This window comes from Lepisma saccharinum, chromosome 1 (assembly GCF_977018435.1).
Source record: "Lepisma saccharinum chromosome 1, izLepSacc3.1, whole genome shotgun sequence".
In the NCBI taxonomy this organism is placed as follows: Eukaryota; Metazoa; Arthropoda; class Insecta; order Zygentoma; family Lepismatidae; genus Lepisma; species Lepisma saccharinum.
The window spans coordinates 459,628-486,596 of record NC_139229.1 but is presented as its reverse complement, the minus strand read 5'-3'; the positions used below and the strand labels follow the sequence as shown (position 1 = coordinate 486,596).

Genomic DNA, 26,969 nt, shown 5'->3' with positions numbered 1-26,969 from the left:
TGTCAAGCAGTAATTAAAGCCAAAGGATACGCATCATGGTGATGTTATACATAAGTGTAAAGTGTAAAATTTGTTGTGTAAATATTGTAATTACACCCCCGAGGGAGTTCCTCCGATGAAATGAAAAGGCACTGAGCACTTAACTAGGCAAACTTGAACCAGGTACTAATACACTCGCATGGCTTCAAGTCTTATAATTTATGAAATGAGAAATTGTTTACTTTGTGTGTGGAAAGATTACTGAAAACTTTTAGTGTAAGGAAAGTATTTATAATACGGAAAAAAATAAAACAAATGCCTCTTTTTTTTAGTAGCGTTATCTTTTAATATATTTTTTGCCCAAAACATCAAGAGCTAATCAATACATTTTGATAAACATTACAATCTGAAAAATATACAGGGTGTCATTTTAATGGCACCCACGGACCACGGAAACGTATAGAGTACATCAAAACACAAATTTTCTCAGTAACAATTTTTTCGTTGGAGTGTCTTTTAAAAATGACCATTTTGCCGCCTGAATGCTGGCAACTCAACACAACATTTGATAGCAATTGTGACATCATATCCCGTCGTGAAGCGATGCGTTACAGGTTTGCCAGGAACACACATATTCTGTGCAAAAATGACATAGCTACAATCAGCCACATTATGTACCGTAAAACAAAACGAGAAAACACGTTCTGTAACCTAACAGGAAGTAAACAAATGATACAAAAAATGGTAGAAAGAAAATAGAATTCAAGTGGAAGTGGTCATATCGAATTTTGTCTCAGCTTGTATGTCAAATATTTGCAAATCTAGTGGGATGCACAAGTCCCGCTGGGAAACAAACTAAGTGTGTCGTGTATCCAGCATGCAAACGATGTGGGACTTTTAAGTTCCATCACGCTGAAAAGGGTTAATCAAAAATTAAAACTTGCATGTCTTTATTGCTAACAACAATAAACAAATACAATGTGCCTTTGACACAGGCAAGGTTTCCACAGTGAAACATGCTCAAAAATCGTAAAAGTGATGTGTGATTTGGCATAGCAAAGAAACTAGTAAGAGGTTTTGCATAATTTTCACTAATGTTTATTTTACCTCCTGTACTTTTTCACTAGAACATTATTTCACTACACAGTAAAATACATCCCCTCCACACACACATTATACAAGGTGTCATTTTAATGGTGCCCACGGACCACAGATTCGTATGTGCCTTTGACACAGGCAAGGTTTCCACAGCGAAACATGCTCAAAAATCGGAAAAGTGATGTGTGATTTGGCATAGCAAAGAAACTAGTAAGAGGTTTTGCATAATTTTCACTAATGTTTATTTTACCTCCTGTACTTTTTCACTAGAACATTATTTCACTACAAAGTAAAACACATCCCCTCCACACACAAATTATACAAGGTGTCATTTTAATGGTGTCCACGGGCCACAGATTCGTATAGAGGACATCAAAACAAACAACTTTTCTTAGTAACATTTTTCTCTGTGAGTCGATTCGACGCTACAGCCGTTCAAAAACACCATTTTGCCGCCTGGATGCTGGCAACTCAACACAACATTTGATCGTATCTGTGACGTCATCCAGCGCACGGCAGGATTGCAAAGAACACACAAATTTTGTGAAAAATGACAAACTACCAACCACATTATTAGCTGTAAAACGAAGTGAGAAATACGTCCAGAAGACCGAACATCATAGTCTACCAGCCAGAAGATCAGCAGTCATCTCAGAGGAAGGGGGAAGTGAACTAACCATATAAAAAAAAATGGTAAAAAACGTATTCAAAATGAAGTGTCAATATCGTTTTTTGTCTCAGCCTACATGTCAAATATCAACAATCAAAAACCTTATTGGACTTGCAGCTTACATCTGGCTGTTTACGCCCAGCTACATGTCAAATATTTGCAAATCTCGTTCCCAGGTTGATATCTACAGGTTTGTGTCCAGATGCCTTGTGGTACATTTGTGCTGATAACGGAAGTATCCGAGGTTCACGTTGCTACATTATGGCTAAAACACATACAACCACAGTAACAACGTAATGATGAATCAGTAATGAATATACTGCCCTGTTCACAGTCGCAAACTATTACATGTTTATCCGGTGCATAGATAAACACAGTTGTACGAGAGCTTGTATTACTACTACTTATATCCCTGTATTTTCAACCATTTTTGCCACTTGCCTCATAATGCCCTAAATATACCTTATATTATGTGTTGCTTACCTTTGGAACTTTGAGTTCTTCTATTTTCTATTTTGTCATCTGTTCAGTGTGTCACAGACAACTAGTATCAGAAGAACGAAGGGATATAAGTAGTAGTAATACAAGCTCTCGTACGACTGTGTTACTAGTTTCTTTGCTATGCCAAATCACACATCACTTTTCCAATTTTTGAGCATGTTTCACTGTGGAAACCTTGACTGTGTCAAAGGCACATTGTATTTGTTTATTGTTGTTAGCAATAAAGACATGCAAGTTTTAATTTTTGATTAACCCTTTTCAGCCTGACGGATCTTAAAAGTCCCACATCGTTTGCACGCTGGATACACGACACACTTAGTTTCTTTCCCAGCGGGACTTGTGCGTCCCTGTTAAATATAGTGTCTGTTATTCACAACAGATGGCAGGAGTTGCAAATAATTTCATGAGACGCCAATGCATTCTCTCTTTTACAACTTTTGTGCCTCCTCGAGGGTGTAGTGGTAACATTGTTGCCTTGTGATCAAGGGGTCCCGGGATCGATACCCGGTGGAGGCTTAAGCCCAATGGTTCGGATCCCACTTTAAACTGTAGGTCTAGTCCCGATTAGCCTTTTTGTGTGTAAAGTGGACTTAAAACCAAAAATAAATAAATCAATCTTACAACTTATTTTTATTTATATCGTTCGGCGTGCAGTGTTGACTCCTGTCACTTTCTAAGTACGGTCCTGTACTTGAAAAGACTAAGAAAAGCAGGCATTGCAAGCGAAGCGAGCAAGAAAATTTTACGAAAAGTATTTTTTTTAAATAAAATTTGAAGTTGTGGGCGGTAATTGCCCCCTGCAGGTACACTTAGCCATCAATGTTGCCCCCCCCCAGTACTCATTTCAGTCCAAAGTTAGAGGGGGCAATGCCCCCCCCCCCTTGTGGTTGCGGCACTACTAACAATTCACACAAACGCTGAAAGGTAATTTTTCAGAAAAATGTCATATCCATGGAATTTATAATTTTAATATCTATCTGTTTATTTTACATTTTTTTTTGTTTACTCCCCCACTAGGTATTATTATAAAAGGCTGGGTAACCCTAGAGTCGCTTTTATGCAGGAACAATGTAGAAAACATTGCCACCGAGAATTAAACATGAATGGCAACCCAACCAGAGGCAGGAAATGGCAAAGGATGATGATGATGAATTGAACACGAGTTTTCCCTGCCGACTAGACAACTGCAGCTCCTCATTTATTTAAGAAAATCTTTCAGTGTTATAAAACCACACAGACCTGTGTTTTCTTTTCTGACATTTTTACACAAAACAGAAAGATGGGGGGAAACAAAATAAGTAACAGCTTTTGCAGGAAGGAAGCAATTGATGAGAGGGGTTAGGAGCTAAGAAAATGTCTGAGAAATGCCAATGCAGCAGCTGACCAGAGTAAAGCAGATCCCTCCAGGTCTACGAGGGAAACTTGCTGGCCGAACCAAAACATCTGCCAAACCTGTTTTTGTCTGCACACCCTTGTGGCAAAATATTGAATCATAGAAGGGGAATTTGCAAAATGAGCTTCTCTGATATGGGAACTTAATTTAGCTTCATGATAATTTAACTTTTGTATCATTTCTTCTCACTTTTTATCTTGTACCTATTTATATACTTTTCTTCCCTCACCTTTAGTCTTTCTTCTTACACTGATAATTCAAAATTAATTCCTCCTTATTGAGCTCTCTTCCAGTTTCATCTTCTGAAAAACTTCTGACAACTTGCTGTTGTGATCTTTATCACTATTTCTCTCTCCCCACCATTCGTTCTTTCTTCTATTTCTCTCTTTATTTCTTCTAATATCCGTAACACATCCATCAATGATACCTCTCTTCTCCCAGTCTTCAGTTGCATCTCCCACACTTCAAATCTCTTTCCGAATATAAATTCTTTGGTTCAAGAAACTCTGAACACTTCAAATGAAATTCATTACGCTTGTGCTACTTCATCCTCCATATTGGCATCAATTAAAGTGAGTCATATTCGTTTTCTTCTTGCTGTCACTTCTCAAAAGCTTCATCTTCTTTTTCTTAAAGTCGCAACTCTAAAACCTCTTCTTCCAAAGCCCTTGAGCCTTTGGGCCTCAAGTTGTGGTACCGAAAATTCCTGATGGCAATCCAAGTTCCATTTCACTTACTGAAACATTTTCTGTTCCTCCGACTGCAGATCAAGCTGAAAGGCTGCTGGTTCGACACAATTGAGATGGCACAAGCAGAAACGTAGGCAACAGAACACTATATCCAAGATGCATTTAAAATATAACAGAATCACTGGAACTGGTGCGTACATGCTTTGAGAGTGATGCACTTGTTGTAAGGTGAGTTTTTGACAACATGGTAGTACATCTTGAAAATTTTGGATACCAGCTCATTCATAAATAAATATAAAATACCTACGTAAAATTGTGGCGGTGGCTCAGTCGGTAATGCATCTGACTACCATGCTAAAGGTCCCAGGTTCGATCCCCGGCCGGTTCAAATCTGGGAACTTTTCTTTACTAATGATGGAAGCGGTCCCGGCGCCCACCCAGCGTCGAATAACATGGGTACCTGGGGGAAACCCTGGGGGGTAAAGGCAGCCAGGGGTGTGATGCTGATCACATCACCCCCACTCACGACCGGATCAAGAAAGTGTGGGGCATTACCCCCACACCCCCTATACACCTTCATGGTGTGGTGCCATGCACGGGAGCACCTTACCTTTTATCTATGTAAAATTGTTTCATTTGCATCAATAGCGCCCATACCTAAAAATGGAGACAATAATCAAGACTTTTAAAGTTTTTGAAATTGTTTTTGCAAGACTGATGGTCGAGGAACTTACATCTAATCCTTGAAAACCAGAATGCAAAATATTAGCTACCTTGATAGATACAGTAAATTTCATTGCAACACTTGATACGAGCAAAACACAAAACGTGAAATTTCTAAACAATAAATATAACCAATCAAAAAAATAGATTTTTCTCATATATTAAAATAAAACACTATTTAAATATAGTATATACTTTTATTTTATTTATAAAACTTGAAACACAAATGACTTATTCTTACATGGAATGATGATAAATGAATACTCTTTTATTGTATGAATATCTTATATTACATGATGATATATTTCCAAAATAAAGCAGATGTATGTTCTTTACATATAAGGACTCATTACCTTTATTTTGTAAAATCTATTTAAAATATGTCACAACTCTTCCTCTTTTTTTAAAAAAACAGCACTTGTTATGAACTCCACACACGCAATTAATATTTTAATATGAACAACTTCTGAATACACAGATAATTCTTCGTAAACTCCCTGATAACTGTAACTGCACATTTTTACCTGAAAAAAAAATTACACATATAATGGAAAGGTACAAAGACTATCATTGAGACTATTAATGTATTAAATCATTGAGACTATTAATGTATTAAATATATGGTTTCCAACGTTATTTGAATAAATAAAAAGATTCTACATCAGATGCATTTTTTGCTACTTTGAGAACGTCAAGTATTTTGGAGGGGGAAGATAGGAAATATGGGAAGGTTAGATCATAATTGAAATGTGTCAATTCATGGATTAAAATAAAAATTTTGGCAGCTTTGGCACTTAGGCTATTTGCACCCATCACATGACATTGGGCACAGCTCCTTACCATAAATAAAATCAACGCGTGTGGTGTTTGCTTATAACGGGTATAATTTCAAAAGCTCCACCACATTCTCCTCGTTAAATGAACAAGGAGTTTTGCGTCACTGTGTTCCTGACGCTCGGCTCTAGACATCGAACAAAGTAAATCCGGCAACGCTGTTTCCTCTAGCGGGAGAACCTTGTAACGCAAGGGAGAAAGCCACTGCTACGGGCGAGGTTTACTCCTGAGAGAACAAGCAGTTGCAGCTGAGGCATTCGTACGTTAAGGAGCTTCCTTCTCCTTCCTTGAACAATGGCGAGGGTGATCGGATCCACATCGACACATGAATTTGACTGTGCCGTTTAACTGATGGCTGGACATGGAATAACTAGGTATACTAATTTAACTCATTTCAGTTTGTGTTAGTTAATGACCGGTCATTTTTAGTTCATTATGATTTTCAGGAATAGTTTTGAATTATCGATTTTTGTGCATTGAACCTTAGTTCGTTTATTCAATGCCAAGGACAGTACAGTTCAAAATTCGTCAGTTTAATTTTGAGAATATCGTCGATAAAAGAACGTAAAGTTTCTGATCACCTAAACCCTGCAAATGCCATTGTGTTTATTTAATATGTGTAATTTTTAACTGTATGTATGGTAAAAGGGAATTATTTATTACTCATGTGGGTTTTAGTACATTCTGTGGACAACTATATTTATGAAGAGATATTTGTCAGTTGTTGGGAAAAGGTTGCTAGTTGTATGGGGAATAGTTTGTTAAAATAAATGTCCACAAAATTGAAGTTCAACGTCTCTAATTGTTCTTATTTTGTTAATTAAGCATTCCATCTTTTTGGGTGCATGTTGAGAGTGGTTCCATTTTCGTGGCTAGACGACCACGAACACGGAAACCAATATCTAATCACGACTACTAAATAAAACTGGAAGTATACAGTATGTTGGGGATTGGGTGCTCGAGATCCACGTTAATTTGTGAGTCGGCATAAGGGGCCCAAAATTTGTTATAACTGTGGTCATAGATTGGAATGAATGATTTTACCATAGAGGTAATAAATGGTGGAATCCAGTAAAAAGTGAAAAGGGTTGCAGGTTTGAGTATTCTTACAGGTCTAGTTTTTGACAATTAACCTTTTTTTTTTCTTTTGCTCTAATTTTGGCCAATGCTGATGTGAAGTGGTAGTGGACTTAGTGGTATAAGAAAACCTATTTAGTCTTTTTTTTGCTTCCAAAATTTTACCACTATATTCGAATGACATGACCACGTCACACGCGTCTCTGAGGACTAAAATCTACTTATCTAGAGAACATTGCAGTTACTGGAGTGTACTGCATGGACGTGAGGTTGACTTCTGGGTGCCTTCTCAGGCCACCCCTTACACCCTAAGCACTGTGTCAACTTCCTCAGTATGTGTACAGCTGTTACGCAAAAACCACAGCTATATATTAGCTCATTTATATTTCCATGATGAATCACACCAGCTTTTCTCAAGATTTGTGACATCTGGTACATAAAATGTGAAAAACACATCTTACTTGGGAACAAAACAATCAACACCAATGCTTCATGCTGCATCGGTGAAATCCTCAAGTGGACCATCTGTGATACATTTCCTGAGTATGCACTAAAATCCATAGTAAGATATGGGCATTACACTTGTGAAGCCACTCAAGCCTCACAAACACTCAACAAATGATCCACCATTCTCGGAAATATAGCAGGGTATCTACCGAAATAACAAATCCAAAATTCTTGACTTTTTCTTGACCTTTCATTCATTTAATTGCCTCTTACTTAGGTATAGTTGGAAATTAAGAAAATGAGATATTTTTATTCAATGAAAAGCCCCTCTTACAAGGCTGGTTAAGATGAAAATTGCTGTACTTTAACAAGAGATTTAGATTGTTATTAATTGCATGTAAAAATTAATGCTTCAGACTTCATACTGGATGAGGAATGGCCACATTACTTTCATATTTTTACAAAACTTCACACATACAAGAATGTAATTCTTAAGAATCAAAGAGAAAATCTTAACCACAACTGAATACAATTTTAGATTTCCAAATATTCAATTTTATCAAATCCCAGTGCAAGTATATTCTCTATAAAGTAAAAATAATTGAAAAAATTAGGGATGGGCCAATACCGATAAAGTACCGATATAAAATTGGAAATGGTCCTTGAGGAACCTGAAAGGTTCATTGAACTCCTTAATAAATGTGTTTTTCAAGGTGACTGCAAAGAAATTGCATATTTAGACATTTACTGTTTTAGAAAGTAGGGCATGGAGATTATTATCAATAAAAAATACAACAAAATGGCAGAATTTTGCACTAAATTATCAGATATTTGTCAATATATCGGATCGGTAAAATAATTGGTAATTTTACCGGTAAACCGATATGCCTATATCGGCGGATACCGATAGAGTACTGATTAATCGGTTCCATCCCTGGCAAAAATTCTTGACCATGAGCATGATTTCTTGACTTTTTCTTGGCCTACCTGTTGATTTCTTGACTGGTTTACAATATAACAGCAGGCCCTGAGATATGGAACAGCAAAAGCAACAAAACATTCAAAGAGAAAGGGAGAGGCCCAAGACATCCAGTTGACAAAAATTTAAATAAAATAAGCATTTATTATATGACACCCAGTTCATTTATTTACCAAAAACTTACATGAAAGTAAGTATTTCATTCTGATGATAAACTAGAAATAAGGTAGATAATAAATGCGTTGTTTATATCTCTATTTTATGACATATTTTTACTATTTCATATTATAAAATAACAGTAATAAGCGTATTATTTATAATAAAATTTATATGTGAGGTCTTAGTATGCAAGGACACTCCCAAAATATATTTCTACATAGTTCCACTGACTGACACTTCGCCTCTGGGGAGGGTGAGAGGCTCCAACAATGGACCAATTGGTGGACCTAATGCAAAGTGCATATCTTACTACAGAATCTCACAAAATGTTCCACAAACATACCAGTGAACCCTTAGACACAAGATGGAAAAATCATTAGCAAAACTCACTGTGGTCCTGGATGTAAATAAAAATACACACCTATACCTCACGTCACTGAACACCTAGGCCACCTGCATGCACATGTGGTTATTTGTGCACATACAATAAACCCTTCATGTGCTCCCAATATAGCAATTACTACCAAAAATCCATTATTCTCCTTGAAGTGATGTGATCATGAAATACTGAGGTGAGAAAACAAGACTAAATATATAATATATTTTCATATGTTCATATAAGCATGTGGTCATATGGCATCAAGATATCCACAAAAGCACTTACAGCTATGTAACATTGATGTTTGGCACAGTTATTTTAAGTCCTATTTTCCTGTAGTTTACGGTTATTACAAGCATAAGAAAACAGTTTTTCTTTGTGACGTTTCAGGAGAACACACAGGAATATACATCCTTGTGCAAATTAATTGAAACAAAGCATGTTTTCTACATTACTCGTAATCGTGTACTCAAAACAAACACGAAAAGTTAGTTAGATCATTTGTTTTGTTGGCTGATGCAATCATTACGTCAGGTTACTGTATTGCAAAAGATTTGAGAATCCTGTCTGATCGCTGTAGTGATCATTGACTGATGCAATCATGATGTAAGCAACTGCAGTATTGCATCAGATTTTAGAAACATCACCAGATGTGATTCGACCGCAGGTCAAGATGGACGTGACACCTAGGAAATGCACGAAGATCGTAACTTTGCACGAACATACAGCTAAAACGTATAGAGAGATCGCGTCAGTGGTTGGTGTGAGTTTGGCAACTGTCAGTCATGTCATCAAGTTGCAGGAGGAAACCGGATTTGTTTCTCCTAAACGTAAAGGAAAGTGTGGACGTAAGAAGAAAACAACTCCTAGAGATGATGCTTACTTGCTTCGACAAAGCAAAAAGGATCCCTGCAAAACGAGTGAAGCACTGAAAATGGATTTGCAGGAGAAAGGAATCAAAATTAGTTCCTCTACAGTTCGTAGGCACCTTATTCCGGTCGGACGAAAAGCCAGAAGACCTGTCAAGAAACAGCTTTTAATGACAACAATGAAACGAAATCTGTATAAATGGGCAAAAAAGTATAAGGAATGGACGAAAGACCAGTGGCAAAAAGTCCTATTCACCAACGAAAGCCATTTCTTTGTACAGGGTCAACGAAGTCAGCATGTTCGAAGGTCAGAAGGAGAGAATCTTCGTGATTGCCACATCGATCAGTCTGTCAAGCACCCACAAGATAAGATGTTTTGGGGATGTTTCAGTTATTATGGTGTCGGAAGCCTGCATCCAATAGAAGGAATGTGCGCTCGCAACAAAATATTGAGGTTCTACGAAAGTGTGCTATTCCAGAGCTGAAAACGAGGTATCCTGACGGTACTGGGATATTGCAGCAGGACCTAGTCCCCTGTTACACATCGAAAGTGGTGAAGAAATTCATGACAGAGCAGCAAATACAGGTACTTCATTGGCCAGGGAATTCTACGGACGTAAATCCCATTGAGAATTTGTGGGCTATATGCAAAAGTCGCCTCCGTACTGTGGACTGTACGACTATGGAGAAGCTCATTCAAATGTGGTACAGGGATCCAAAAATCAACAGTGACTGTTCGAAACTAGTATACTCCATGCCAAACCGTGTTCAAATGCTGCTTAAAAATAGAGGAGGTCATATCCATTACTAATGTAGTGTAGGTGAGTTTTGTACATGTATATGTGAGTTTTGTAAAATAAACTACTAAATTCATGCTTTGTTTCAATTAATTTGCACAAGGGTGTATAATATAAGTTGTTCATGTTCAAAGGATTATGTGGGACAAGCAGTAAGGAAAATGGCAATAAGATGGCACGAACACAATTTGGACATTATAAATCTAAACCCAAGAATAGGTTTGTCAACTCATATCATCGAAGAGAAGCATTTGATTAAAAAGAGAAGGGTTTTAAAAAGATTAACGGGAAACACAGAGTTGAATGTCTGGGAAGCTTCGTTCGTTGCAGAAGAACACTGGAATAAATTAAATAATGAAAATGGTAACATAGATCCAGTATGGAGTTTTCTTTTTCACAAATGGAGTAAGCCACCATCTTTAAAATTTAATGTAACAGAAAACATCAAGAGACTTTGTGAAAACAATGATGAATTTGAATTACCTGATGATATTTGGAATTCATAATTTTTAAAAAATCTGAAATAAAAATAAAACACTGCTTTTTTCACAGTTAAGTTGCTATATTACAACAATGTAACATTGACAACATCCATTATATAACAGATTCTTTTTGTTTAAAAAAATTACTAACCATTGTTATAACTGTATCTTTAGTCAAAATGAAAATAAATGTCTGATGAAAGGAGCGTGTGTTCTCCTGAAACGTCACAAAGAAAAACTGTTTTCTTATGCTTGTAATAGCCGTAAACTACAGGAAAATAATTCTATAATGCAAGCAATGCGTACATACAAGAAAAACTATTTTAACCTTTTGAGTCCCAAGGCCATTTTCACAAGTAAGCCTCATGGTCCCGAGCCGATTTTGAGCAAAATGCAGAGTTTCAATTAAATGAGTGTAGATCGGAGACTAATTGCCCTAGAGAGATGAGTGATATACCGTTGTACGTGGAATAAACCAGAGATTCAGACTATATGAAATTTATGCAAATTCGGCATATATATGGAGGGGAAAGGAGGGAAATCCCCTGAAAATACTTTTTTTTTTAAAAAATGGGGTTTCACCCCCCTCCCGCCCCCTCGAAAAAAGTACATGACAGTGAAAATGCACATGAAAATGATCGCTGACATGTAAGGAAAACAAAAATATTTGCATTATTATTATCATATGACCAATGTAACTTGAGTTGTACATCCCAAAAGGAATGGTCGGCACGCCACTGATTCAAGCTTCAAAATGCAGCGGTACCTTGAAATGACTTTAGCTCAGAGACTATTTGCCCTGGAGATATGAACTATATACCGTTGTACGCAGAATGAATCACAGATTCAGACGATATATAATTTATGCACATTCGGCGTATATATGGAGGGGGGAAAGGGGGGAAATTCCCTGAAAATACTTTTTTTTTAAAAAAATGGGGTTCGATATTGAAGACAGACATAATATCTGTTTTCTGAAGGTGCCTCAGAGAAGGTATTCTGTGGCGAGCAATGGCGGGGAAAAAGTAGAGAACAGAATCAATCGTAGATTGACACGTAGATTCGGATGACTTCGACGGCACACAAAAGCAACGGGAGAGAATGGAACGCAGCGCTTGCCAATCTGGACACGGGCCAAGACTAGACCTACAGTTTAAAGTGGGATCAGAACCAATATGTGCTTCCATTGGGGATCGAACCCAGGATCCCTTGATTAGAAGGAAACGATGTTGCCACTGCACCATCGGGGAGGCTCCTGAGGAACATGGAAAAGGAGAGGCCACTCAAGACGACACCACTATTTAACATTGTATATATTGCTAGCAAAATATACATAAACCCTTTCCAGAAATGTGTGCTTCTCAAGTGCAAGATTATGTTCAAAATTTTTCCATAGTTTACCGTCACCAAAAATAGCAACTTAGCAAAATGTTATAAAATTTTTCTCCATTTTACATTTCCAACATTTTTAAGTTTTTCACCACCGTCCCCTGAAAAAGGTAAAATTGACGTTCCACTATACATGCAACGTAACGGTACATTAACAACTCTGATGATGGAACCATTCATTAATAAAAATCGCTTTCTTAGAGTAATTCAAGGCTTGGTGCTACTGCATATCCCCTGCTACAAAATACATGGTCTTAGCTGTATATGAACTCTTGTAATGCATACCTTTTCATTCTCTTAGGCAGCTGCTCATTCTCCCTTTCTTGTTCCAGATGAGACGGGTACTCCGTCAGATCCAATGTAAGGACCTTACTTATCAAGCACTCTCCAACCTGCAAGCAAACAACACGTACTTTCATCATTGTAAGGTGTATGTCAACTGATTATCATATTTAATTCAAAATTATAGAAGTGTGACAAATAGCATCAAACATCACAAAAAATTGTTCAAGTTTCAACAATTTTCCTTAAGGTTACTTCATGCAGACAGGCTAATCGGGATCCAAACCTTTATTATTATTATTGTTGTTGTTGTGGTGGTGGTGTGATACTATCCATCTAATTTAGCAATTATAGTGTAACTACTTCACTAAAACAAAGTAATAAATATTTCTTTTTACACAAAGTACCAATTAAGAAACCTGGAGAAAAATGTTGATAATCTTGGTAAGTACAAAAACCATCCAACTTGCCTGACGTTTCCAGAATTTTAAGTCATGCAAAATTCTGACTTTTGCACAACTTTCTCACTCTTAAGCTGATTTTCCTAGATATTCCTGGTTGTGAACCACAGAGTACAGTATTATCATAATTACTGGCTAATAATCACTTTCTATAAATGCATCCTTCGATTTTATTGATGACTATTAAATAATATACCAGAAGTCTCACTTACATCTGGACAAATGCCAATGAGGGCATCCGCATGACTGTAAAATTCCTCCTTGAGTGAGATGACAATTGTTTGAAGAGCAGCCGTCTTGTCTGTGATGTAGCTTGCAACTTTTCCTATGTTTGTGTTATCCAAAGCAGCATCTATTTCATCAAGTACGAAAAAGGGTGCTGGTTGGTAACTGAAAAATAGATACGGAGCATTTTATCAGTGTTGAGATCAATTTATAGTAGAAGCACAACTCAATGGTTCACATTCCACTATAAACTGCATGTGGTGAGAAAAAGAATTTGAAAAATATTGTGAGCAGTAGTGCTGAACAATTATGAACAAAATGTATTAAATTAAAATATTGCTTGCAATATTATTTTAATATTTTATGTTTTTTTATTTTTTATACCATATGTATTTACAACATTTCTACATCAGAAAAATATAAATAAAACCAAAGCCAAAAATTTGTTAATAAGCTCTGAAATTAACATTACTATCAAATTTTTACTTATTTCTACTTGTAGACTAAACATTACTATCTTACAATATTGAAATACAGTCTAAAAAATAACAAGATTTTAATTTTTGTTCAAAGCATGCAAAAATAATACAAAAATAAGCTGAAAATATAATATAAATAAAAGAAAATATGAACATATAAAATGCTAAAAAATTATTTAAATATTTTATAAATTACACATTGATTTAATCAGACATGCCTCAATACAAAACAAAAAGCTTGGCTACAATTAGAGATTTCATGAGATACGCAAGAACAAATCACATTTAGGATCAGGAAATCATCAGAGTGATCTCAGTGATTACTAGCGAAAATTGGTCCTATAGTGCTGAACTATTATTTTCTGTCTATGAGAATGTATGCAGAAAAATTTGGCCACTATCTCATTAAGAGTAATCTACTAATTCTATTGAATAAAATATTCTTAACACATTGGGTCCCATTAAGTATTAACCTTTTAACATAAAAGCCCGAGTATACTCAGGTTTTTAATTTCCACGAAAATATAAAATCCCGAGTATATTCGGGGTAACTTCTTTTTATCCGTACACATTTTAAAAGGACGATTATACTAGTTTTTCTATATTTCTGCATGTTTCCGCTAGATAGTGCTGTTGAAGTTGTTGTTTACTTGTTTTTCCGGTAGATGTCACTAATCTCCTTCTTTTGACCTTTATTTTCGTCTACGGCGTAGGTGTGAAAAAGTCAGTAAGGGTGCCTTTGTTTTCTTCCGTGTTTCTTGGTGATATTCTTCTTCTTTTGTGAAAATGGACAGTAAAAAAGAGCTTGATATTGAGTTTAGTGGTTCAGATACCTCCGAAGTAAGTTCAGAAGAAAGTGATGTGTCAGATTCATTGGAAACTGACTTTGCAAGTGCAGTGGTGTGAAATTGATACTTCTGGACAACTCCCAACTGCCCGACCACGCTTTACTTTCACAGGTAAACCCGAAGTGAATTTCGAGCCACATATTGAGGATGTTATGCACTACTTTTTGTCAGTTTATTGATGATCATTTTGTAGGAATTTTGGTGACTGAAACTAACAGATATGCAAAGCAGGCACTGGCATGAGAATGGAAAGACACAACAATGGACGAAATGTATATTTTTATTTCACTCATACTGTTACAGAGTATTGTAAAGAAACCTACCTATCAAATGTACTGGACTAAGAATCCAATTTTAGCTACACCAATTTTTCGACAAATTTTGCCGTTTCATAGATTTGTGAATTTGAAGAAAAATCTGCATTTCTCTGATAATAGTACATATGACGCTGAGAGTCATCCTCAACCAAAACTGAATAAAATATGGCCAATTTTGTATCACTTATCTACCAAATTTAAATCTGCTTGTACTCCAGAACGAGATGTGACAATTGATGAAAGTCTGATGTTATACAAAGGACGATTGGGATGGGTCCAATATATACCTATGAAACGAGCCAGATTTGGCATCAAGTCATTCATGCTGTGTGAATCTGCAACTGGATATGTCTGGTCCCTAATAATATACACAGGCGCTGGCACTAAATTTCATGAGGACTATAAAGATTTACCCATGTCATCACAAGTTGTCATGACACTCATGAAACCCCTGCTGAATATGGGATACTGCCTAACTGTAGACAACTACTACAGTTCTCCCAGCTTGCCGACATTTTGATATCTAATAGAACAGATGTGTATGGCACTGTGCATCCCACAAGAAAGAATATGCCTCCATCGTTTCAAAGGATAAAACTGAAGAAAGGAGAGACTGTAGCTTTCCAACGAGGTAAACTTCTTGCACTGAAGTAGAAAGACAAAAGAGATGTCTCGATGTTATCCAGTTTCCACAGTGCGGAAATGGAAACACGCAGACAAAGGAACAAAGATGTTGTGAAGCCTGTGGTCGTGTTTGCATATAATGATACAATGGGAGGTGTTGATAGGGTAGATCAGTGCATTGCAAACAATCCATTGCCACGAAAACGAGGTAAAAAATATTATAAGAAAATATTTTTCCACCTCTTAGAACTAGCTGTGTGGAATGCCTTCGTACTCTACAGAAATCATGGAGGACGGAAGAGTGCCCTTGACTTTCGTGTCGCTGTCATTGTGAAAGTGGTTGCTCATCATCAAGGAGAAGAATTTTCGCCGAAAGCAGCTGGTCGCCCCTCAGCAACGGCAACACCAATGTGACTTGTTGGTCGCCATTTTCCTTCAGTGATTCCTCCAACTGAGAAGAAGCAAAATCCTACCAGAATGTGCAGCAGTGTGCGTGATGCTAGAGGGAATAAGGCTAGAAGAGAATCCAGATACATGTGTGAGGAATGCAGTGTACACATTGATCCACGTTTCAGGGCTTATCACACAGCCAGTAACTTATAAACAATGTATTTCACGTTTAGTGGGTACACGTATACACGTTTTAGGACTAATGACAAAATCCCTATAATATAAACAATTGTTTTCAAGTTCACTAATTAGTGTTTCAGTGCTCTCTTGTGTTTATTCTGATTATTAAAATAACATATCTTGATTTTTTAACAAGTTCTATTTGTAATATTTTACTCATTGATAGCACGAGTATACTCGGGATTTTATTTTAGGGGCTTTTCAGATGCATGTATCTCATTGTTGAGTTGTCAACAATCAACATTATTATAACCATTTATAATGTTCTTAACTGATTATTTCAACCGAGTAATAAAAAAATTACATTAAAATCGAAACAATTTTTTTAAAAAAATCTGTATGTCAAGAGGTTAAATCCTAAATAATGTATGACATACTGTGCAGGTTATTTACTTTACTTTTCCGACACTTTTGGCTAATTGAGAAGATGAGGATGAATGGCGACAAGATGAATCTGACGAAGGGACAAACACAAAATGGCAGTGACAGTACCACTCTGCAAACCTTAGAAGATGAAGAATGAACAAAAACGAAAATTCAATTCTGGCATGATCCTACTAATTCACAATGACTGTCTCCACCACAGACTAATTGCCATGTAATTTACATATTCTGCGCTGATACAGATACAATAAAATTCAGATTGTAACGAACAGCCCAGGAAGTTTCTGCATGTGAAATGATGGGACTCTTAACTCAATGCTTTTGAATGTTGAAATTAAAAGTAAGAGCATCCAATTTTGAACAAATACCAGCATCAATGGTCTTAACCATTTCTGCCAACAACAATGCCTAAATATCTTGAATCTTGTAACAATTAAAAGCTGTTCAGATTAGCTGTGAAGATTATAACTGCAACATGTCCATAAAAAATATAGTATATCAATGTATCAGATTTGTCTTAAAAATATTCTCTCTCATGAGACAATTAAAAAATAAAAACAACACATTTTGGATAGTATCCACAATATACATGTTCTGCAGAGTGTCAATCAGTAATTTGCAAAAGTATCAGCCACTACGAATACATCACATTGGCTCAGAATTGGATGAAATCTACATAATCAGTGGCAAGAAATATGTACAATCAGCGACAGGAATAAATATCTTTGCTTAATTTTGCACCATTCTTAATCTATACAATTGAAGAAGTTAATTTCTTACAGAATCAGTTCAAGTTCATACTGGATCATGGAAGGGAAGGAATCTACAAACAGGGTTACCTATTCAGAGCATACAGCAATGCTAAAGCAGACATTGTCTTTTCTCCTCCGGAAAGAAAGAGCATAGGCTGACAATGCTTGCCTGGTGGAATGCAACAAAAGGCTATTCCATCAAGGTACGGTTCCTCTGAATTGTTGGCAGTAAACATGGCTGTGGCACCAGGGGTTGCGGTTAAATGCTGAGGAGAAAGAACAAGGTTAAGTTCAACTGTTTCGTATATGGAGAGCGAGTAACTGACACAGACCTGGAAGATGACGTGGAAGGTCTTGTTCAAGACACCTGCCATCTTAAAAGTTGTTTCTGGTCAATGATAATGGCTGGATATCAGCAACGGCCAATATATATACAGAGTTAGCATAAATGGTGTTCCTGATTTGAATGGAATCCAGATGCAAAAAAACTAGTATGGACGAAATGTACCTTGCAGCTGGGTAAATGCCATAGCTTCAAAAATCACCCTTACCGCAGACTATGTTTGATGTGTGAGTGGATGTCAGAACAACTATTGCAACAATCGAAAATGATATGCTTCATGTGCAACGTTCTGGTAGGAATTTAACTGAAGGCTGGATGTGTAACAAAGTCTTTGATGGAAGAGCCTTTCTCTAACGTCACTCCTAGCTGTGAACGGTGCATATTACATGGCTGCAAGGTAGATCAACAAACACTTGTTTTTCTCATTTTTCCATCCATACCAGTTTTCTGCCACTGGGTTCCATTAACTAGGAGAAACGTGTTTCAAATAAGGAACATCACTTATGATATCCCTGTGCTGGAATGTTCGATGTACCAGTGACCTTTGCCAAGGATTCTTCGAGAGTTCCCAATGTTAATGCCATTGCCTTGTGTCGGAGGACTTGGATTCAATACCTAGTGGAGACACATTGCACAGTGGTTTGGATCGCACTTTAAAGTTTAGGTTCAGTCCCGATGCCTATATGTGCATAAAGTGAACTTAAAACAATTCAAATTCAATTCTTAAAGAGGTCAACATGGCTGCTTCTGGCACTCATCTGCAGTGGGATTCTCGTGCATTTTGTTTCACATTTGGAAGTTCATGTGTTAAGGAGGTTATTTATGTTCCGCATGAAACACTTGTAATTTCATAATGGATCAGTAGAATACTGGTTACCAATATTAGTATCAACAAAAAATTCATATTAGCCCATTCCAAGTGCACAGTTCTTGCCAGGATATTGCACTCGAGCAGGGGATAAAATTCCCACTGCCAACTCTCTTGCCTCTCCATCTATGGAGGAGGACACAAGAAGTGACAATCGGTGCATTCTGAAAGTCGCATGAGTTTAACATGTTAAATAAATGGGTTATTACCACTGATTGTTCCAAACATCCTGTCTGAAAATTGATGGTTTCTTACGGCATTCCTCAAGTCAATTTTTGTGCGATGCCTGAAGTTCATTCTTGCACAAAACACAGACTGGGAGGCTGGTTTAAGCTAAATTCGTCTACTGCTTGCAGGCAATGCGCGTGCATGATGGCTTCAAACTGCACTAGTTCGGAAAACATATATCACTTGAACAGAGAGCGATATGACGGAACATGCAGAAGATTAGGGTGCCTTTACTGTTCTTCAAAGTTAATTAAGATGAGCATGAATGCATGCAGCCAAGTTTATTTCTGCAAGAAGGAGATGCTTTCACCTAGAGCATTCCTTAAGTCGGTAAAATAACTGATTGCACCAGGTTCATGAGTACAGTTATTTTTGTTTGATCTGTTCGTTTCTTTAAGTAAAGTGCCACTGCTCACAAGTGGCACATTAAAACAAGCTGTCTGAATCCATCATAAGGAAGGAAAGCCAAAGATGGGAACTATAACCTGTAACAGCAACCTTGCAGAAGTTCGCCAACTACAAAAAATCTTGACTGCCAAAGAAAGTAAACTATACACACACATTTCAAACATGACACACCTTCCAGATCTGCACAAACAAATACTGTATTAATAACACAATGGAAAGTATGCACAGAGACAAATGCATTGCTCTTGTCTCACCTGTGAATGGCAAATAACAAAGCGAGGGCTGCCACTGTTTTCTCCCCACCAGACAAGTTCGACATCGGCTGGAATCTCTTTCCAGGGGCCACGCAGTTGTAATTGATTCCATCCAGATACGGTTCCTCTGGGTTCTCTGGGCCAAGGAAAGCCTGTGCAGACTGGTTCTTGGCTAACGACTATAATTTGATACCAGCAGTCATTGAAAAATCAACAGTAATCACATAGAACAAGCAGAGGCTACCGCAGACTACAGTTACGGTGCATAAAAATTACAAAATCAAAAACAAAATTACAAGCAAACATTTTGTTATTCCTCTGGAAAAGTTTCAACAATTATGTGACATTTCAAATTTGAAAACTGGCAATTTTACTTGTAATTTTGTTGAATCAGTTATGAATGTTGTTAGACTAAGAAGAGCAAAATCATAAAACTTACAGAAACAGATGTTACTAGAAGCATGACAGAGAAATGATAAACATTATTTAAAATACAGGAATCAAAACTAAAATAAAACTACCATATTTAAACTGGTTCTGATACACCACCAACCTGTGTGTACATTTTAAATTTGTATTTCAGGGAAAGTAATATGAAATGAAGACTAAAATTGGTAAACGCTGTAAGTGCCACAAGAATTCAAACACAGTTTCCCACGTTAAACTGTAAAATGTGCCAGGATTTATAATGTAGTAAACGTGAAATGTGGCTGGTAGCCCTCTTAGTAGTTCAAAGGGTGTGTAAAGAGGTCACTACTGTGCACATTCTTACGGGTTGATGTGCGGAACGATGCGATTTCCCAACACATTCCCTTTTGGCACTTACAACGTTTACCACTTTTAGTCCTCAAATTTTATTCAGAGGAAGATTGATTGATCGAGTTGGTGTTATAAGTCTACTATGTGCATAGTAAGGCTATTCGGGACTGGACCTACAGTTTAAAGTGGAATATGAACCACTGTGCCATGTACCTCCACCGGGTATCGAACACGGGACCCCTTGATTACAAGGTGACGACGCTACCACTGCTCCTTTGTGGAGGTCCTACTCGTAGGAAGAGACCTGTAGGAAGGACAAGAGGAAGATGAAGGGATAACATTGAGATGGACCTAAAGGAAATCCTTAAGGATGGAAAAGATTGGATTGGTCTTGCCCAGGATAGGGACAGATGTTTTCCTGCAGCCACAAACCTTCAGGTTTAAGAAGGCTACAGAGCTAGTTAGGGTTATAATTTGAAGTTCAAGACTGGTGCAAAGCTTGGGATTAGTTGTTGTATTGGATGAGTGATGGTATGCCATTTGCCTGCAGTCGAGGGAACTATTTCAACACCCCTTCTGCACCATATTCTAGGACTGACAAACTAAGAATTTAATCAGCTCAACTCTATTTGATTTCTAAGTGGAACGATACAATCACAATGATTTCTAAATACATGTGCTGGAATTCAACTCATACTGCGATACAAACATAAGAAAAAAACAAAACATTCTGGAGACAGAACATCACAATAAGGAAAAAGGATAGTTTTGTAGACAAATAGTACCATATAAAGTATCCAGCAATTCTAATACAGAAAATATAATTTTAATATAGCATAAATTAAATTGTACTACCTTTTTTCCAAAGTATGTTATAGAAACTAGTTCAACACATAGGATCATCTCCATGCATAGATGATTGAATGTTGGGCTGTGCTAACAAGTACAGTATAATGAAAGGTGCATCTGCCATGTGGACTTGGCTGTAGGGCAAACCAAAATATTTACGCAGCTCATTGTGGGTGGGAATCAAGCAGACACGCAAGAACCAGCAACCGATTTAAGTAGAACAGTTTACAGCTGAATGCCAAGATGCCGTTCTGCAATTCCTGCTCCAGATGAAGGTGCATGCATGTGGAATATGTAACATGTTGAAACAAAATAAATGATACATTCCTGTGCTTTCTTCTTGGAATATGTAACATACGTATCTACGCCATACGGTGGAACAACATAAATGGCAGATTTATATATCATATTTTGGAATATGTAGGATATCTTGGAACATAAAAAACGTTTTTATACCATATTTTAGAACATACATGCTGTTATTCTCTAACAAAAGTAGGAATAAAATTATTTCAATGATCCTGAAATCACATAAACTTGAGTAACAGGGTAAAATGACAAATCAGGTAAATCAACAACCTATAGCATGTTAAAACACAGTATAGACTCACTTATCAACAAAGGAATATGTGGTTTGGTGAAGCTGTTAAATAAACATAGACTTTCAGACTGTTTCAAGCATATCAGGGAGAAGCGAAACATGCATCTAAAATTTAGTATGAAATCTACAATTAAAATACATCATTTTTATTAAAGGAAGAAATGAAAATGTAAGACTTCATTATAGCTTCATGTTACAATAGCTGAAATCAGAAGTGCCCAAACTTTTCATATGTGCAGGGCCAGTAAGTACTCGAGCCATTATTCACAAGCCATGTTTACTTACATTGAAGATAATGCACACCATACTAAATGCAGTTGTATAAGTACTAAGGCAGGCCACATGAAAAGCCATTTTAGGCCAGATGTGGCTGTAGTATAAATGATTATATTTGTGGCAACCATATTTATCTTGTCTTAGAACAGAAGAAAAAAACTTCAACATTAGATTTTATTCTTGAAAATTACGCACACACAGGAGATGTACTACGAAGGATTTTTTTTAGTGAAAAATGCAGGTTCGAGTCCTGGTCAAGCCTGCATTTTCTGCTAAAAAATTTCTAATTAGATTTTATGTTGTAAAATGGTGTACACGAGTTCTGATATTGTATTCATAAAAAGAACAAAAAAATGAAAGAATTCCGGAAGCAGGTTATACAGTATTCATTGTTCTATAATTACTTATTTCCAGTATATTATTCAGTAATACAACCACTAGCATTATTGACAGGATATTAATATCAGTCTCACCTTATAAATTCCATCTATTTCATTTGCAACATGTTCGAAGCAGTTCATGAACTTATCGTATCGTTCCTTCTTCACCTTCTCAAAAGTCATCTTTGCCTTCTTCGCTCTGCGTCGAGCATTGTCAAACTCCTCGTTTGTCTCCTGGAGTTTCTCACGTGCCAGGTCGAGTTTCTGCATTGCCTGCAGAGAAATAACACAAGAGTATGCAACGATTACATGAAGTAGAATATTCACACTTTTGTCACATACTGAATTTTCCCTGACACTTAAGATGCTGAATTTTAAACATATTAAACATTTGAAACTATCCAAAATGTTTTGTTTTTATTGTCTCATGAGAGGCAGATATTTGTATTCTTAAATTACTGTTATTTTGTTTATAGTTCAAATTTTTTTTTAAAAAAAAAACATGCAGATTTGTATTACTAACTAACTAACTCTCTAGCCTTCTTAAACCCGAATGTGCATGGCTGTAGCAACACAGACCTTCCATCTGTCCCTATCTTCAGCAAGATCTATATACTCTTTTTCCATCCCTACCAATTTCCTTTAGGTCCATCTTAACGTTGTCCCTCCATCTTCGTCATTACATTACATTACATTAAAAATAATTATCCATGTACAATGCTCACAAAAATTCCTACAATTAAAAAGAAAGTAAATACATACAATCATCATTTGGATGGTTATAGCCGCCTCTTCGCACAGCATTCTATGATGCCAGGGGTTCCAGATTAGAATCCCAGCCTTGGCAAGGGTGTTCCTTGTGTTTTCGTTTCTCAATTTCATCATATCATCACTCATCCTCATTGTTATGATTAGGCAAAAGTCACAGAAAAGCAACTTAAAATAACAACTGTGACCCCTGGTGAGGTGCAGCAAGGTGGAAAAACCAGTTTTCCTAGGAAGAGACATGGACACAAACTATACGTTCTTCAGAAATATTTGTCTTGCAGTCTACGGTTGTTACAAGCACAAAAACAGATTTTTGTTGCAACGTTTCAGGAGATTAAATTTGAATTAATTATAGTAGGATCTTTAATCATACTAAAAATAAATAAACCAAAAACTCAATATGCTGACCAAGGCAGAATTTACGATGGTCGTTCAAGGAAAAAGTTTCCCTATATTGCAAAAAATTTATTTCTTAAGTTACAGACCAAAATCAAGTTACACCAAGTAGCATGGTCCTTTCTCACTTTTCAACATAATTTCCAAGGTGGCACAAGCATTTGTCCCATCGTTGCACAAGTTTTTGAAAGCCATCTGCACAAAATTTGGAGTCCAGGGAACGAAGAACACTTTTCACGGCTATTTCCATTCCATCGACGTCCGTTTGAATTCTGGAGTTTAGTGATGAACGAAGCTCTCATCCTGAGTCACAATACAGCAGAGAAAGTTGTTCCCTTCATTGTGGTACCGGGTCAGAGAATCCAGGCAACATGTCATATGCGTCGTGAGATGTTCTGCAGTGAGTTGTCGTGGGACCCAACGCGATGAAACCTTCACGTATCCCAATTTTTCGTGGATGATTTTGTGTGCAGTCCCGACGGAAATGTTCAAATCAGCGGCTGCTTCACGAACCTTGATTCGACGGTTGGCCAAAACCAGTGCATTCACTTTGTCATGTTTCATGTTGTTTGCGGAAGTCCATCTGCCATAAGCAGCCTAAGATGTGGCACAGTGGACATGAAAATGCATCTGCCCACCCGTCCATACTCGTCACCGAAATGGAACGTCTGTGCTGGAACATCCTGCCTATTCATTGGACTTAGCCCCTGCGACTTCTACCATTTCCCCCCACACGAATATCCACCTAAAGGGGCATCGTTTCATACCAGAAACTGAGGAGGCATTAAGAGAGGTTGCAAACTTGACTTCCAGCACTGCTTCAAACAGCTCCACCAGAGCTGGCAAAAGTATATCATCGCCCAAGGAGATTACTTTGAAGATGATTGTGCATCGGAGTTTTGAGGTCATCACAGTAAGGAACTTTGAGCAGAGACCCCAAATTTTTGGATTGTACCACGTATTACTGAATGAGATTTCCTTTTTCTCTGCATACACGAAATAACTCGTCAACTATCATTAGCTATCTTCATGCCATTGTTTCTCCCATTCACACCACATGCAAGAGCACTTGATACCTCATCAAATGAAGGGTCTAAATATTTTGTGTTTGGTCCCATCACTTTTTTATAATTATAAGAAAACTGACACGAGTACATAATCCAAGAGGTACAAACAGTGCCATGTACTTACCCTCATATTAGGAGCCTGAATTTTCTGAATAGTGTTTTGGAGTTCATTTATCTGACGATTCAAACGATCTCCAATCTTTTTCACTTCATCGTGCTCATCAAGATCTTTGTGATTTTCTGACAACCCTGTGTAGTCTATCAAGATCCTAATAAAAAAAATAACATGCAGCATTAATTAAGCAGTTATCAAAAGGTTATCAATTTGCATTTGATCAACAAAAATTGCGAGTCCAGTAATCAAAACTGGAATTTATTTCAAAATGAGTTTTATATAAACAAAATTACTTCCAATATAATAAAAATTTCCATTTTGAAGTACAGGAAAACCTCGTTAATACGATATTGGTTAATACGAAGTACCCTTTAATCCGAAGTCCTTCCCATTCCCAGCCGATAAGATAGGATTTATAATGTATTTCAGTACGGATAATTTTTAATATGAAGTTGTTTACAAGACCCTTCCGCAAAACTGGTTTCGCTTAATTCAAAGTAGACACCTGCGTAAGTCGACAAGAGAAGATCGAATGTGGAGAGAGCTTGGATGTTATTTTAACTTGACCTTGACATGTTTCCTTGTCCTAAGAGCTGCTGACAACTCGAGGGAAGCAGCCCGAAATGCCCGTTGGATATTGACATTCTTTGTCAATGTGCATGGGAGGTCAAGCTCTTTCCCCGCTGAATGAGCCACCTTGGAAATATTCCCCAGTGCTAGATGAGAAATGTGAGATAAGATCGCACGAATGTTCCAAAATACAAGACGCGTGGCACCTGGAAGTCTCACCCATCTGTCTAGCTCTGAGCTCGAGGTACAGCAATTTCCCGTGAGCGAGCAACTTTTGGCCTGGTAGCCGACAACTTCCGGTAACCACTTTCATTAACAGCGTGTTCTTTGTGCCCTGTAGAACTTCACAGATAATCAAAGCCGCATAGGCCAACTAAAGATCGTCAACCCGCTTAATGCATTGTCATCTAGGTTTCCCGCAAAAGTTGACGTCGACCTTACGTATGTTGCAACTCCAGTTTCCCCACTTCATACGTTTCTCAACTGTGCCGGTCATAAAATTGGCCAAAACAGTGTTTTGTTGTTTGAGCAAACGGAGGGGGGGTCCGTTGCTAATTGTTTCGGCCACGATTTTCTTGCTCGTGTGCGCACACGGGCTCTTTTCCTTTGGCGTCTAAAAAAAAGCAAACAGTTCTGAATACTTTCTTCAAAACGAACAAAAACGGCATGATAAGTAAAAGAAAAGTGACCCCCTTCCTTCTCCTACAACAGCTCATTATCCGCCACTGGTGTGCATGGTAATGTGATAATTGCAGAATTCAGGTCCCTCTTTCTTGTTTGAATGCAGTTGTCTGGATAGGAAATATTTCCCGTATTATTGTCTGTTGCATGGTAAAAGGTAATGCAAGGATAATTTTATTTTTCCACACTGCTGATAAAAGTTCGGTCTTCGACAACTGCGTTATCTTTAAAATGCCGATGATTTTCCTTCTGCCACCTGCTGCTCTAACTTCCAGCCGGTCTCATTGTGTTTACGCTGCAGCTGGCTCCAGTGTTTGTCATTGTTTTGAATCTCGCAAAGCCATATAATCCCCGCTTTTCTTCAGAACCATTAGCGTGCTGCTGTTAAAAAAAACAACAACAAAAAAACCTGCAATGCTCAATGTAGGAATACGAGAGGAAAAGTTTTGCGAAGCGAGTGTTTGACCTCCAGAATACTCCTGAAACCTACAATAAATTGTCGATTAATCTCAAAATACGCAAGTTTCATAAAGCTTGTTTTTAGTTCATTTTATGCTGATGAGCTAAGCGGGACTAAATATACAGTTTAAAGTGGGATCCAAACCAGAGTGATTATCGAGTGCGGCACTGTTTAATGTGTCCTAGGATACACATTCGGTGCAAACAGATCACAAGTTGTGTGTTCACTTTTTCAGAGTGGATTACAATGCAAGTTGAGGAAGAGTTTGAACTGATCCCTGCAAAGGGGGAGGCGAATATGAAGTTAACTGAAGCAAAGAATACGTGACTTTTTTTACGATGTGTTTTAGACAGCAGAACCAGAACGAAATTTACAGCCCCAATTTTTTTGTTTTGTTTTGTGCCAGGGAAAGGTTGTGTTCTCTCCCAAGAGAATCTTCTCTTACCAGTTAATCCTGTAACGGACAATGTTCTAGTGAA

The 26,969-nt window shown here is 37.3% G+C and overlaps 1 protein-coding gene across 1 annotated transcript in view; it reads right to left on the bottom strand.

Annotated features, from left to right (window-relative positions):
• Positions 1–5,236: 5,236 nt before the first annotated feature.
• SMC1 (structural maintenance of chromosomes 1) overlaps positions 5,237–26,969 on the bottom strand; it is a 67,948-nt gene continuing 46,215 nt past the window's right edge. Inside the window, exons 20-25 of the mRNA XM_083128119.1 lie at positions 24,789–24,933; positions 22,527–22,706; positions 19,569–19,747; positions 13,421–13,598; positions 12,751–12,857; positions 5,237–5,577 (exon numbers count right to left, since the gene is read on the bottom strand). Of these exons, the coding sequence (XP_082984245.1) occupies positions 5,574–5,577; positions 12,751–12,857; positions 13,421–13,598; positions 19,569–19,747; positions 22,527–22,706; positions 24,789–24,933 (793 nt within the window). The 3' untranslated portion in view covers positions 5,237–5,573. The remainder of the gene's footprint in view (positions 5,578–12,750; positions 12,858–13,420; positions 13,599–19,568; positions 19,748–22,526; positions 22,707–24,788; positions 24,934–26,969) is intronic.